Source organism: Salmo trutta, chromosome 17 (genome assembly GCF_901001165.1).
Source record: "Salmo trutta chromosome 17, fSalTru1.1, whole genome shotgun sequence".
Classification (NCBI taxonomy): domain Eukaryota; kingdom Metazoa; phylum Chordata; class Actinopteri; order Salmoniformes; family Salmonidae; genus Salmo; species Salmo trutta.
This window is the reverse complement of record NC_042973.1, coordinates 31669596-31682359: the sequence shown is the minus strand read 5'-3', so window position 1 is coordinate 31682359 and position 12764 is coordinate 31669596. Positions and strand designations below refer to the sequence as shown.

The 12764-nt window shown below is 41.7% G+C and overlaps 1 protein-coding gene across 1 annotated transcript in view; it reads right to left on the bottom strand.

Moving 5' to 3' along the window:
• Positions 1–251: 251 nt before the first annotated feature.
• Positions 252–12764, bottom strand: part of sema3d (sema domain, immunoglobulin domain (Ig), short basic domain, secreted, (semaphorin) 3D) — a 68262-nt gene continuing 55749 nt past the window's right edge. The window contains exon 18 of the mRNA XM_029696506.1: positions 252–1756. Within this exon, the coding sequence (XP_029552366.1) occupies positions 1274–1756 (483 nt within the window). The 3' untranslated portion in view covers positions 252–1273. The remainder of the gene's footprint in view (positions 1757–12764) is intronic.

The window sequence follows — 12764 nt, the reverse complement described above, 5'->3', positions numbered from 1 at the left end:
ATCATCCTGACATGCTTTGAAGAGGAATAGATCATTCTGGCCCAAGCATTAAGGCCAGCTAGTGTGTGTAATCAGTGTGTGTGGTGTGTGATCAGTGTGTGTGTGTGTGTGTACAGCTGCTGTTACTATATCAGGACTGGACCAACTGAGCTAAACAAAGTTCACTGCAGTAAAAAAAAAACTTACGGTGCATTTTTCATTTCTCTCTCTCATTCTCTCTCTCTCTCCCCCCCATACTCATCCATGAGAAATTATAAGACAAGAGTTTATTTACATAACTTTCAGACTCTACCAAAATAAATCTACCTACAAAAAGAAAAACATTCACTTTGTACAAAAATATGATTCTTTGTTCATTCTAGACATAATATGTGATTATCATAGTATCAGTAGAATAGGTCCTATCTAAGCTTAACTAGAGCATGCAGTTTCACCTGTACATGTTATAGAAGTATTTACAGTCATTCAACATGAATGCATCTGATTAAGACACAAAACACTGAGCTCTGGGCACGTCTCAATCGGCTAAAATAGAGTTATGGCTAGAAGGGATGCAGCTAATGTCAAAGTCATGTCACACTCTCACTGTGAACTTAGACTTTGAACAAACCTGCCCACCCACCGAAAGCCAGCTTAGTTAGTTAATGCTTGCTAGCTTACAAGGGCGGTAGTTAAAATTGTCAAAGAAAGTTGTTTGTAGCAAGTGTAGCCAATATCAGTTTGACAACTACGCCATAGTGATTGCAGTGATGTTCCCCTTAAATTTACAACTACGTTGTTAACGTGTACTACGATCAAAACATAATGATTCTAAACACTCTCCAAAGTCCCAAATTCGGCAGACAAGTTCTAAACTTTCGCTGGAATTTAAAATAACTTTTGACATTAGCTGCAGACCTTCTTAAATAAGGTTACTTTGTTATGTCAGCAAAGGCACTGAGACACTATTGAGACATGGCCCTGGGCTGAGACACAGCCATAGGGATCATGGGTAGTGTAGTTTGAGAAGCCAGGCCTACGTGAGCCCTATGAGTGTTTGACTGGTATGAAAGAAGATTATATCTCTGTAAGAAGAGTCTATCGTGGTCCATATTATCAACTGCAGGACCCCTGTTCCCATGCCGTTATAACTGTCCCTCAATATGATCATCTTCCCTATTGTCCCCTCTTACACCTATAAACATTGATGGTCTCCCCTAATATTTTTGACTGATTACACTTTTTGCTACTGCTGTTTCAGTAGCAACTCCTCCTATTTGGTACCCTCACCACTTCATCCACTCCTCCACTGCCCTACCCTCTCGCCATCCTTCTCTTTATCCCTCTCTGCACCCCTCTCTCCATGGTGTCGTCTGTTTCTGCTCTTCTTCAGCTCCTGGATGTGCTTCCATTTTCCTGCCCCTAACCCCGCCCCCTGCCCTCTCCCCCCTCTCCTATTGGCCGGCCTCTTTTCCAGCCACAGCGTATCACAGTAGTCCTCCAGCGAGCCAATGGGAGAACTCATCACACGCAGATAGTCCTTATAGCGCTGACGAGACTCAGCCCCGGGGCGAACTTCGACGCTGGGGTCCTCGCTGGGCTTGGTCCGCCCATCCAGATGCCCGTAGGGAATGAGACGAAGTGTAAGGCGGAGCAGAGTGTGTGTGAAGTGTGTGTGTTCCTGTGCCACACACACATACACGCCAGCGTCGGCAGGATGGAGAGAGCGGATGAGAAAACCACGGTCTGTAAGGACCACTCTGTCATCTGGCCTCACCTAGGAGAGGGGGTGAGATGAGAGAGTACACTTGTTATAAGCAGTCATATACTGTAGTACTCTATAAAGACAACCATATAATAGGAATGAAACATTGGACAGACTTTTAGCCTAACTCAACCAAGAAAACACAGGTAGATACGCAGGACAACATTGACAATGAAACATGTGGAATGTGTGATATGGGCATCAGGTAGCCTAGCGGTTAGGAGCGTTGGACCAGTAACAGAAAGGTCACTGGTTAAATCCCTGAGTTGAATAGGTGAAAAATCTGTCGATGTGCCCTTGAGCAAGCCACCTAACCCTAATTGGTCCAAGGTCACCGTCAATAATGGTGGATCCCTGGCTCTGACCCCACTCTCAGGAGGAGTGGGATATGCAAAGAAAATCAAATCTAATTCACTTGTACATGTAAAATAGGACAAATGTGAGCACCTAATTATCGTATCTTATATCTGGGTGAACAAACACTCACAAGGTCTAACAGGGAAAACCAGACCCATCAACACCAGACTATAACCCTTCAACAACATGTCACACACACACACCAATGCCTCACTCACGCACACAGCTAATTTGCACCCAAGGTGTGTTAAGCATGGTAATGGCCCTTGAAACAGGATGCACTTTAAAGGTTTGGGTGCGGTGTTCGTCGACTGATGGGGTCAGAGGTGTGTGTGTCACGGTCAGTGGTGCTAGTGTAGCAGAGTGATAATGGTCTTCCCACTATGCCCACAAACATCCCCTATGATTCATCAGGTGACACGGCCTAAAACAACACAGCTGGGCTCTCTGTGTGTGTGTGTGTGTGTGTGTGTGTGTGTGCAGGCGTGTGAGAGAGAGAGGGAGTAAGCGGGAACGTTTCAAAGCATACCTCCCCCTGCCAGCGGTGAAGAGGAAGAGATCATTCTGGCCAGCTAGTGTGTGTGATCTGTGTGTGTGTGTGTTGACGTTGATGATGTGTAGTTGAGCCAGAGGCAGCAGACCGTACAGCTGGGATATGATTAGAGTCTGGACATGGTGGCCCATATAGAGAGGTGTTTAGCACTGTGCTATTATAGATATATACTTTACAGGTGGAATCTGACTGTAGTTTGTAGAGAGTAGAGTGGAATGTACTGTATGTTTCACATGATTCTGCATTTATTCTGAGTATGTTTTGTTTGAGTCAACAGTTTGGAGACACCAGCTCTTAGGTTTTATAGCTGAGTTTTACAAGGGGATGTGTTCAGCGGATATGGGGGACATGAAACACAGTGAATTAACAGATACTGATATGCAGGTGTTCTGACCAGCTGGTCCAAGGTACTTCCTGTCACAGACGGTCTGGATTGAAAATGATGTAAGGAGAAGAAGTATAGAGAGAGAGGGAGAGGGAGAGATAGAGATAGGTGGGGTGGGGGGAAGAAACTGAAGAAACGGAGGGCGAAGATTTGAAAAGGGAGGAAGGGATTAAGGAGAGGTAGAGGACACACGGAATGAGTTGAAGGACAGAAGGAAGGAACGGAAAAGAGAGAGAAAGTGTGATGGGAGGAAAGGAAAGGCGGGAGGGTGAAATGTTGAAATTAAACAGACAACACCCGCTCCTATATTAAGTCCAGCTGTAAGACCACACACACACACAAACTCGCGCACACACACACACACACACACACACACACACACACACACACAAAGTGCGACCAATTTGAATAGGCGCAAAATATTTTGCTGTGCGACCAGGAGTTTCAGTTTTGGAGCACTGCGCGACTAGGAAAACACTTCTCCCAGACATAGTTTTAATGATAAGGCATTGCTGTACCAACTTTTCCGACTTAATTGAGGAAAAAAAGCACAATCCGAAATGTATATTTGATACTGTCGCAAAGCCAACTAAAAAGCAGCATTCCCCAAGAGAGGATGGCTTTCACTTCAGCAGTAATACATTCATTAACTTCTTTGAGGAAAAGATCATGATCATTAGAAAGCAAATTACGGACTCCTCTTTAAATCTGCATATTCCTCCAAAGCTCAGTTGTCCTGAGTCTGCACAACTCTGCCAGGACCTAGGATCAAGGGAGACACGCAAGTGTTTTAGTACTATATCTCTTGACACAATGATGAAAATAATCATGGCCTCTAAACCTTCAAGCTGCATACTGGACCCTATTCCAACTAAACTACTGAAAGAGCTGCTTTCTGTGCTTGGCCCTCCTATGTTGAACATAATAAATGGCTCTCTATCCACCGGATGTGTACCAAACTCACTAAAAGTGGCAGTAAGAAAGCCTCTCCTGAAAAAGCCAAACCTTGACCCAGAAAATATAAAAAACTAATCGGCCTATTTCGAATCTCCCATTCCTCTCAAAATGTTTAGAAAAAGCTGTTGCGCAGCAACCCACTGCCTTCCTGAATACAAACAATGTATACGAAATGCTTCAGTCTGGTTTTAGACCCCATCATAGCACTGAGACTGCACTTGTGAAGGTGGTAAATGACCTTTTAATGGCGTCAGACCGAGGCTCTGCATCTGTCCTCGTGCTCCTAGACCTTAGTGCTGCTTTTGATACCATTGATCACCACATTCTTTTGGAGAGATTGGAAACCCAAATTGGTCTACACGGACAAGTTCTGGCCTGGTTTAGATTATATCTGTCGGAAAGATATCAGTTTGCCTCTGTGAATGGTAGGTCCTCTGCAAATCAACGGTAAATTTCGGTGTTCCTCAAGGTTCCGTTTTAGGACCACTATTGTTTTCACTATATATTTTACCTCTTAGGGATGTAATTCGAAAACATAATGTTAACTTTCACTGCTATGTGGATGACACACAGCTGTACATTTCAATGAAACATGGTGAAGCCCCAAAATTGCCCTCGCTGGAAGCCTGTGTTTCAGACATAAGGAAGTGTACGGCTGCAAACGTTCTACTTTTAAACTCGGACAAAACAGAGATGCTTGTTCTAGGTCCCAAGAAACAAAGAGATCTTCTGTTGAATCTGACAATTAATCGTGATGGTTGTACAGTCGTCTCAAATAAAACTGTGAAGGACCTCGGCACTACTCTGGACCCTGATCTCTCTTTTGGCGCACATATCAAGACTGTTTCAAGGACAGCTTTTTTCCATTTACGTAACATTGTAAAAATAAGAAATGTTCTGTCTAAAAAATGATGCAGAAAAATTAACCCATGCTTTTGTTACTTCCAGGTTAGACTACTGCAATGCTCTACTTTCCGGCTACCCGGATAAAGCACTAAATAAACTTCAGTTAGTGCTAAATACGGCTGCTAGAATCCTGACTACAACCCAAAAAATGTATCATATTACTCCAGTGCTAGCCTCCCTACACTGGCTTCCTGTTAAGGCAAGGGCTGATTTGAAGATTTTACTGCTAACGTATGCTACGGTCACACGACACAGGCCTCCTAATTGTCCATAGAATTTCTAAGCAAACAGCTGGAGGCAGGGCTTTCTCCTATAGAGCTCCATTTTTATGGAATGGTCTGCCTACCCATGTGAGAAACGCAGACTCGGTCTCAACCTTTAAGTCTTTATTGAAGACTCATCTCTTCAGTAGGTCCTATGATTGAGTGTAGTCTGGTCCAGGAGTGTGAAGGTGAACAGAAAGGCACTGGAGCAACGAACTGCCCATGCAGTCTCTGCTTGGGTGGTTTCCCTCTCTCCACTGGGATTCTCTGCCTCTAACCCTATTACAGGGGCTGAGTCACTGGCTTACTGGTGCTCTTCCATGCCGTCCCTGGGAGGGGTGCGTCACTTGAGTGGGTTGAGTCACTGACGTGGTCTTCCTGTCTGAGTTGGCGCCCCCCCCCTTGGGTTGTGACGTGGCGGAGATCTTTGTGGGCTATGCTCGGCCTTGTCTCAGGATGGTAAGTTGGTGGTTGAAGATATCCCTCTAGTGGTGTGGTGGCTGTGCTTTGGCAAGTGGGTGGGGTTATATCCTGCCTGTTTGGCCCTATCAGGGGGTATCATCGGATGGGGCCACAGTGTCTCCTGACCCCTCCTGTCTCAGCCTCCAGTATTTATGCTGCAGTAGTTTATGTGTCGGGGGGCTCGGGTCAGTCTGTTATATCTGGAGTATTTCTTCTGTCTTATCCGGTGTCCTGTGTGAATTTAAGTATGCTCTCTCTAATTCTCTCTTTCTTTCTCTCTCTCAGAGGACCTGAGCCCTAGGACCATGCCTCAGGACTACCTGGCATGATGACTCCTTGTTGTCCCCAGTCCACCTGGCCATGCTGCTGCTCCAGTTTCAACTGTTCTGCCTGCGGCTATGGAACCCTGACCTGTTCTCTGTGATTACTATTATTTGGCCATGCTGGTCATTTATGAACATCTTGGCCATGTTCTGTTATAATCTCCACCCGGCACAGCCAGAAGAGGACTGGCCACCCCTCATAGCCTGGTTCCTCTCTAGGTTTCTTCCTAGGTTTTGGCCTTTCTAGGGAGTTTTTCCTAGCCGCCGTGCTTCTACACCTGCATTGCTTGCTGTTTGGGGTTTTAGGCTGGGTTTCTGTACAGCACTTTGATATATCAGTCGATGTAAGAAGGGCTATATAAATACATTTGATTTGATACCATTGTTTCTGAGTACCCTAGAGAAAAAAGCAAGTGTATATTCAATAGCGTCATGGTTGCACCACAACTGCAGCGTAAATGGCTTGCTTGTAGCCCAACCAGGTCAAAAGATCTGACTCATATTACCGCTGCAACATTTTATTTTTCTATAGCAGATTGCATTAAACGTATTTTAGGGTGTTTTCACACTTGGTCCCTTTAAGCCAATTTTTGTGAACTCAGTGCACTTTGCTTACTTTTTTGTGCAGTGTGAACACTCCACAGGAACTCAGACCCATCAAAAGAGCCCCAAAAGCAAACTGAACTGAGACCATCTCGAGCGTTGGTCTGAGTTTCGTTCACTTGAATTCCGTGGTCTTGATTCCCTTTTTGAAGGCAGTTGTCATTTTTCCCCCACCCCACGCTCGACTACTGCAACACTGTTTCCCCTGCCATAAACCCTCACATTAGTGCCACAAAAGAGAGAAGATGATGATGTTTGCAGAAAAAAAAACATGCAGTTTTTGGATATTGATTAGCGATTCTCAAGGATGCACAGAAATTCCAAAATGTGTGTGGAGTTTGAGGTTCAGAATATTTACAAGATGTGATCTATATGCTAAGAGAGCTTCATAAGCTGTTTATTCAATAGTGGGGTTTGAATAGTGTGAGAAGACAACAACATATTTGGTGAGAATCACAACAAAGGGGACAAAATCAATTCTAGCTTTTAAAGTGGCAGAAGCCTACATTGGATGTACAATTTTCAATGACAGCATTATTTATTCTGTTAGCAATAATATTGATATGTTAATAGAATCTTCTGATTACAATTATCATGTCCCATGTTTTAACTAAACGCAATCTATTAGCTTCCAAAATGTAAGTAGGAAACACATTCTGATGGAATGGGTTGTCCTGCACTTTGTAAAAACCCAGAGTGCATTGAGTGAATGTTGGAAAACGTTATTGGTTCCTTTGTAAACATAGCAATGTGAATGCAAAGAGGACTCGAACCACAAAGTAGGTGAAGTGAACTGGCAAAAGAGCTTAGTCCTGAGTAAAAGGCAAGGGCAGTGTGAAAACAAACATAACTGAGTTACCTCACTTTTTTTAACCCCAGAGTTCACTTTAAAGAGGACTGAGATCCGTTATTTTATAAAGGACTACAGTACCTGTCAAAAGTTTGGACACACCTACTCATTCAAGGGTTTTTCTTTATCTTTACTATTTTCTACATTGTAGAATAATAGTGAAGACATCAACATTATGAAATAACACATATGGAATCATGTAGTAACCAAAAAAGTGTAAAACAAATCAAAATATATTTTATATTTGAGATTCTTCAAAGTAGCCACCCTTTGCCTCGATGACAGCTTTGCAGACTCTTGGCATTCAATCAACCAGCTTCCTGACGAATGCTTTTCCAACAGTCTTGAAGGCGTTCCAACATATGCTGTGCAATTGTTGGCTACGTTTCCTTCACTCTGCGGTCCAGCTCATCCCAAACCATCTCAATTGAGTTGAGGTCGGGTGATTGTGGAGGCCAGATCATTTAATGCAGCACTCCATCACTCTCCTTCTTGGTCAAATAGCCCTTACACAGCCTGGAGGTATGTTGGATCATTGTCCTGTTGGAAAACAAATTATAGTCCCACTAAGCGCAAACCAGATGGGATGGTGTATCGCTGCAGAGTGCTGTAGTAGCTATGCTGGTTAAGTGTGCCTTGAATTCTAAATAAATCACAGACAGTGTCACCAGCACAGCACCCCCACACCTCCTACTCCATGCTTCACGGTGGGAACTACACATGCAGAGATCATCCGTTCACCTACTCTGCGTCTCACAAAGACACAGCAGTTGGAACCAAAAATCTAACTTGGACTTATCAGACCAAAGGACAGATTTCCACCGGTCTAATGTCCATTGCTTGTATTTCTGGCCCCAAGCAAGTCTCTTCTTATTATTGGTGTCCTTTAGTAGTGGTTTTGTTGCATCAATTCGACCATGAAGTCCTGATTCACACAGTCTCCTCTGAACAGTTGATGTTGAGATGTGTCTGTTACTTGAACTCTGTGAAGCATTTATTTGGGCAGCAATTTCAAGGCTGGTATTTCTAATGAACTTATCCTCTGCAGCAGAGGTAACTCTTTCCTGTGGCTGTCCTCATGAGAGCCAGTTTCATCATAGGGCTTGATGGTTTTACCACTGCACTTGAATAAACTTTCAAAGTTCTTGAAATTTTCCAGATTGACTGACATTCATGTCTTAAAGTAATGATGGACTATCGTTTCTCTTTGCTTATTTGAGCTGTTCTTGCCATAATATGAACTTGGTCTTTTACCATATACGGCTATCTTCTGTATACCACCCCTACCATGTCACAACACAACTGATTGGCTCAAACGCAAATTAACATTTAACAAGGCACACCTGTTAATTGAAATGCAGCCCAGGTGACTACCTCAAACTGGTTGAGAGAATGGCAAGATTGTGCAAAGCTGTCATCAAGGCAAAGGGTGGCTACTTTGAAGAATCTCAAATATAAAATATATTTAGATTTGTTTAACACTCTTTTGGTTACTACATGATTCCATATGTGTTATTTCATAGTTTTGATGTCTTCACTATTATTCTACAATGTAGAAAATAGTAAAAATAAAGAAAAATCCTGGATTGAGTAGGTGTGTCCAAACCTTTGACAGGTACTGCATATGTGAAAACCCCCACATTCATAAAACATGTTGTGGGCCGTTCTAAAACGACTTGTGTGTCGGTAACCATTTGTTTACACAGTGATGTTACCTCATTGGCTAGCTAGCTGACAACTTGGTAATTTTACCAGTATATCCAAACATTTGGGGGCACAGAAAGTAAGGAAAGGAGATAGCTTACTCAGGAGATCAATGTTCATAGCAATGAATGAATAAGAGATCTCTTGCATGTCGTCATCACAAATCTGACATTTTTAAGAAGACATTTTTCAATGTAATGCGTCTCAATAGGAAAATTGTGCTTTTACACAATGCAGAAACCTAATATTCCACATGAATAATTTAAATAAGAGGTATTTGTGTCAACATCTTAGCTTTTATAATAAACTAACAGTGTTACATATTTGTTTCTAGAGCACAACATGTTCTTCAAAAGTAGCTAGAATGAATACTCTAGGCCCATTATAAGCTGTATCTCAATCAATTAAAAAATATATATTTTCTTGTGCTCCTAAATTTCATTTGGTGCTCTTAACCTTTTAAATTCCTGTACAGTACATAATAAAGGTTGATGAAAAGCTTCTTTAAAGGTTATTCCACCAGTAGTGTGTGTGTGGACAACGGTTAATGTGAATGTTCCTCTCTGTGGGATTTCTCCCTTTTCTCTGTGGGACTTGGATTAGAAAGAAAATTATGTTAAATAGCATCCATAGCCACACACTTATCAACATAGTCATGGTCAAACTATTCCAGCGACAGTACTCCTGTATCCAATCTTTCAACCTCCTTCCCATTGTGTTGCTAACCCACAAACCCATGGCCCTGCCTGGGGAGGACAGGGTTATGGTTTCCCTTATAGAGGCACACATAAACACATGCATATGCACACTCACGCTCACAATCATACACACTCACATCAACATGGCCAATAAAGGAAGCATGGAAGGTCTGGGGTAAAAGGTTGAGGTGACAGGGAAAAGAAGGGACATTAGGAGAAGTAAAATAAGGGGAGAAGAAAGGATGGAGGAGAAAGGCGAGAGGAGAAGAGAATGATAGGGGAGGTAGAAGGGACAAGGATAAGGTGTAATACCTGAAGGTGTTGATTAGGCCAATCTCTGTCATCTGGTTAAGGAGATGAGTGTCAACTTCAATGAGTTTCTCTGCTCCCCTTTCCTTACCAAAACACCCCCACCCTCTCCCTGTCCCTCTCTCGATTCCTCACCTCCCAGACCCACTACTCTAACACAAACACATGTATCTCGTCATCTCTGTCTCTTTCTTTTCTTCACGCCTCCTCAAATACATCCTCTTCCATGTAAAATACAAATAAAACCCTTTCCTCTATCTCCATCTCTCTTTCTGTCTCTCGCTCTTCCAGTGTCTGGTCTCAGTCAATCACCACCTGTCTAACAGAGAAAGGGTTCCTGAAGGTTCTATTTCCTCATAACGATCAGTGAGTTCAGGGAGAGAAGAGAATAGATGAGGTGGTAGGTGGAAGAGGAGATGAACATGATAAAGAGAGAGAAAAAAATACTGATATTTGTATGGGCGGTGTTTCTGCACAACTATCATTATCACTCCTCTCCATCTTGAAGTCACTAGTGTTTGACCCCTGGTCATCGGCTCTCTGCTCTACAGAGAGAGTTGACAGTTGAATGTGTAGGTCTTAGACAAGGTTACTCATCGAACATCAAACAAGGAGAAGACCTGATGCCTATACTGTTACATACCACACAGTGGTGGAAAAAGTACCCAATTGTCATACTTAAGTAAAAGTAAAGATACATTCATAGAAAATGACTCAAGTAAAAGTGAAAGTCACCCAGTAAAATACTACTTGAGTAAAAGTCTAAAAGTATTTGGTTTAAAATATACTTAAGTATCAAAAGTAGATGTAATTGCAAAAATATACATAAGTATCAAAAGTAAAAGTAAAAGTATAAATCATTTCAAATTACTTCTATAAGGCAATCCAAACCGCACAAATGTATTGTTTTTTATTTATTTACAGATAGTCAAGGGCACACTCCAACACTCAGACATAATTTACAAATTAAGCATTTGTGTTTAGTGAATCTGTCAGATCAGAGGCAGTAGGGATGACCAGGGATGTTCTCTTGATAAGTGTGTTAATTGGACCTGTCCTGTTAAGCATTGAAAATGTAACGAGTACTTTTGGGTGTCAGGGAAAATATATGGAGTAAAAAGTTTTCTTTAGGAATGGAGTGGAGCAAAAGTAAAAGTTGTAAAAAATAAAGTAAAGTAAAGTACAGATACCACAAAAAACTACTTAAGTAGTACTTTGAAGTATTTTTACTTACATACTTTACACCACTGATACTACAATCTTATAAAAAAAGTGCTAAGTTGAACCATACAGGGTTCATCGGTTTGTCCCTATCGGGAAACCCTTTTTGGTGCTGGGTAGAACCCTTTAAATAGAACCCTATATGTAGTGTTCTTCAAAGAACCTCCTGTATATGGTTCTACCTAGAACCCTCTATGAAGGGTTCTACCTAAAACCCTCTATGAAGGGTTCTAATCAAGAACCCTATTATTGTTGGGGGGTTCATCCTAGAACCCTTTACGAAGATTTATACCAGCCTTAATAGGCTTTAAAATGTAATTATGACAATACATTGCCTACAGTGCATTGGGAAAGTATTCAGACCCCTTGACTTTTTCCATGTTTTGTTACGTTACAGCCTTATTCTAAAATGTATTACACTATTTTATTTCCTCATCAAGCAAAAACAGGTTTTTAGATATTTTTGCTAATTTATAATAATTTGGCAGCGATTACAGATGAATTTACCACAGGTGGACTCCAATCAAGTTGCAAACACATCTCAAGGATGATAAATGGAAACAGGATGTACTTGAGCTCGTACTTTAATACATTTTAGAATAAGGGTGTAACATAACAAAATGTGGAAAAAGTTAATGGGTCTGAATACTTTCCAAATGCACTGTATATAAGACCTTTCTTCTAGTGCCTAGTTATACCCTAACACAGGGTTGTTAGGAATCTCCTGGTTTACAGGCCACATCAGGCCTGTAAGTCACATTATGGTGGCTTGCAAAGTGATGTGTAATTCCTATTGGAGTCCAGACAGAGTTAGGATAGCCAAAAAGAGGCATTGTTAATCACCCACAACCAGCATACTGCCAAGCTAAGGAAGACTGACTACTGAAACTGCCTCAATCATCTACACTGGAACAACCATCTCAGTGAGGGGTGCAAAAAATGAATAACTAACAGACTGGATTAGTTTAGAAAACTCAATGTTATTTATCTTTGTGTAGCATTAAATTAATCAACCAATTAATGTAAAAACACAGATATTACAGTAAAACAAACAATTCTGAAAATCTCCCTGCAATAGAGCATGCTGGGAAATATTATATATGGTTCTATGTAGAACCCTTGCCATTCAATGAACAATTCTTGCCTTCCAAAGAATCATTCTTGCCTTCTAAAGAATCATCAAAGAACCCTTTTTTCCAAAACCGGATCTTAGGATGTTAAAGGATCTAGTTAGAACGCTTTGCCTTACAAAGAACCCGTAGAATCATATCCTTCCACAAAGAACCCTTTTGGAACCCTTTGTTCTAAGAGTGTACCCTTCTCCTGACCTTTTCCTCTCATTCTTCTCTTTCTCCTCCTTCTCTTCCTACACTAATTCTGGCAGTTCCAAAGTCCAAAGTGTATTTTCTGTAATTTTCTGTAATTCATA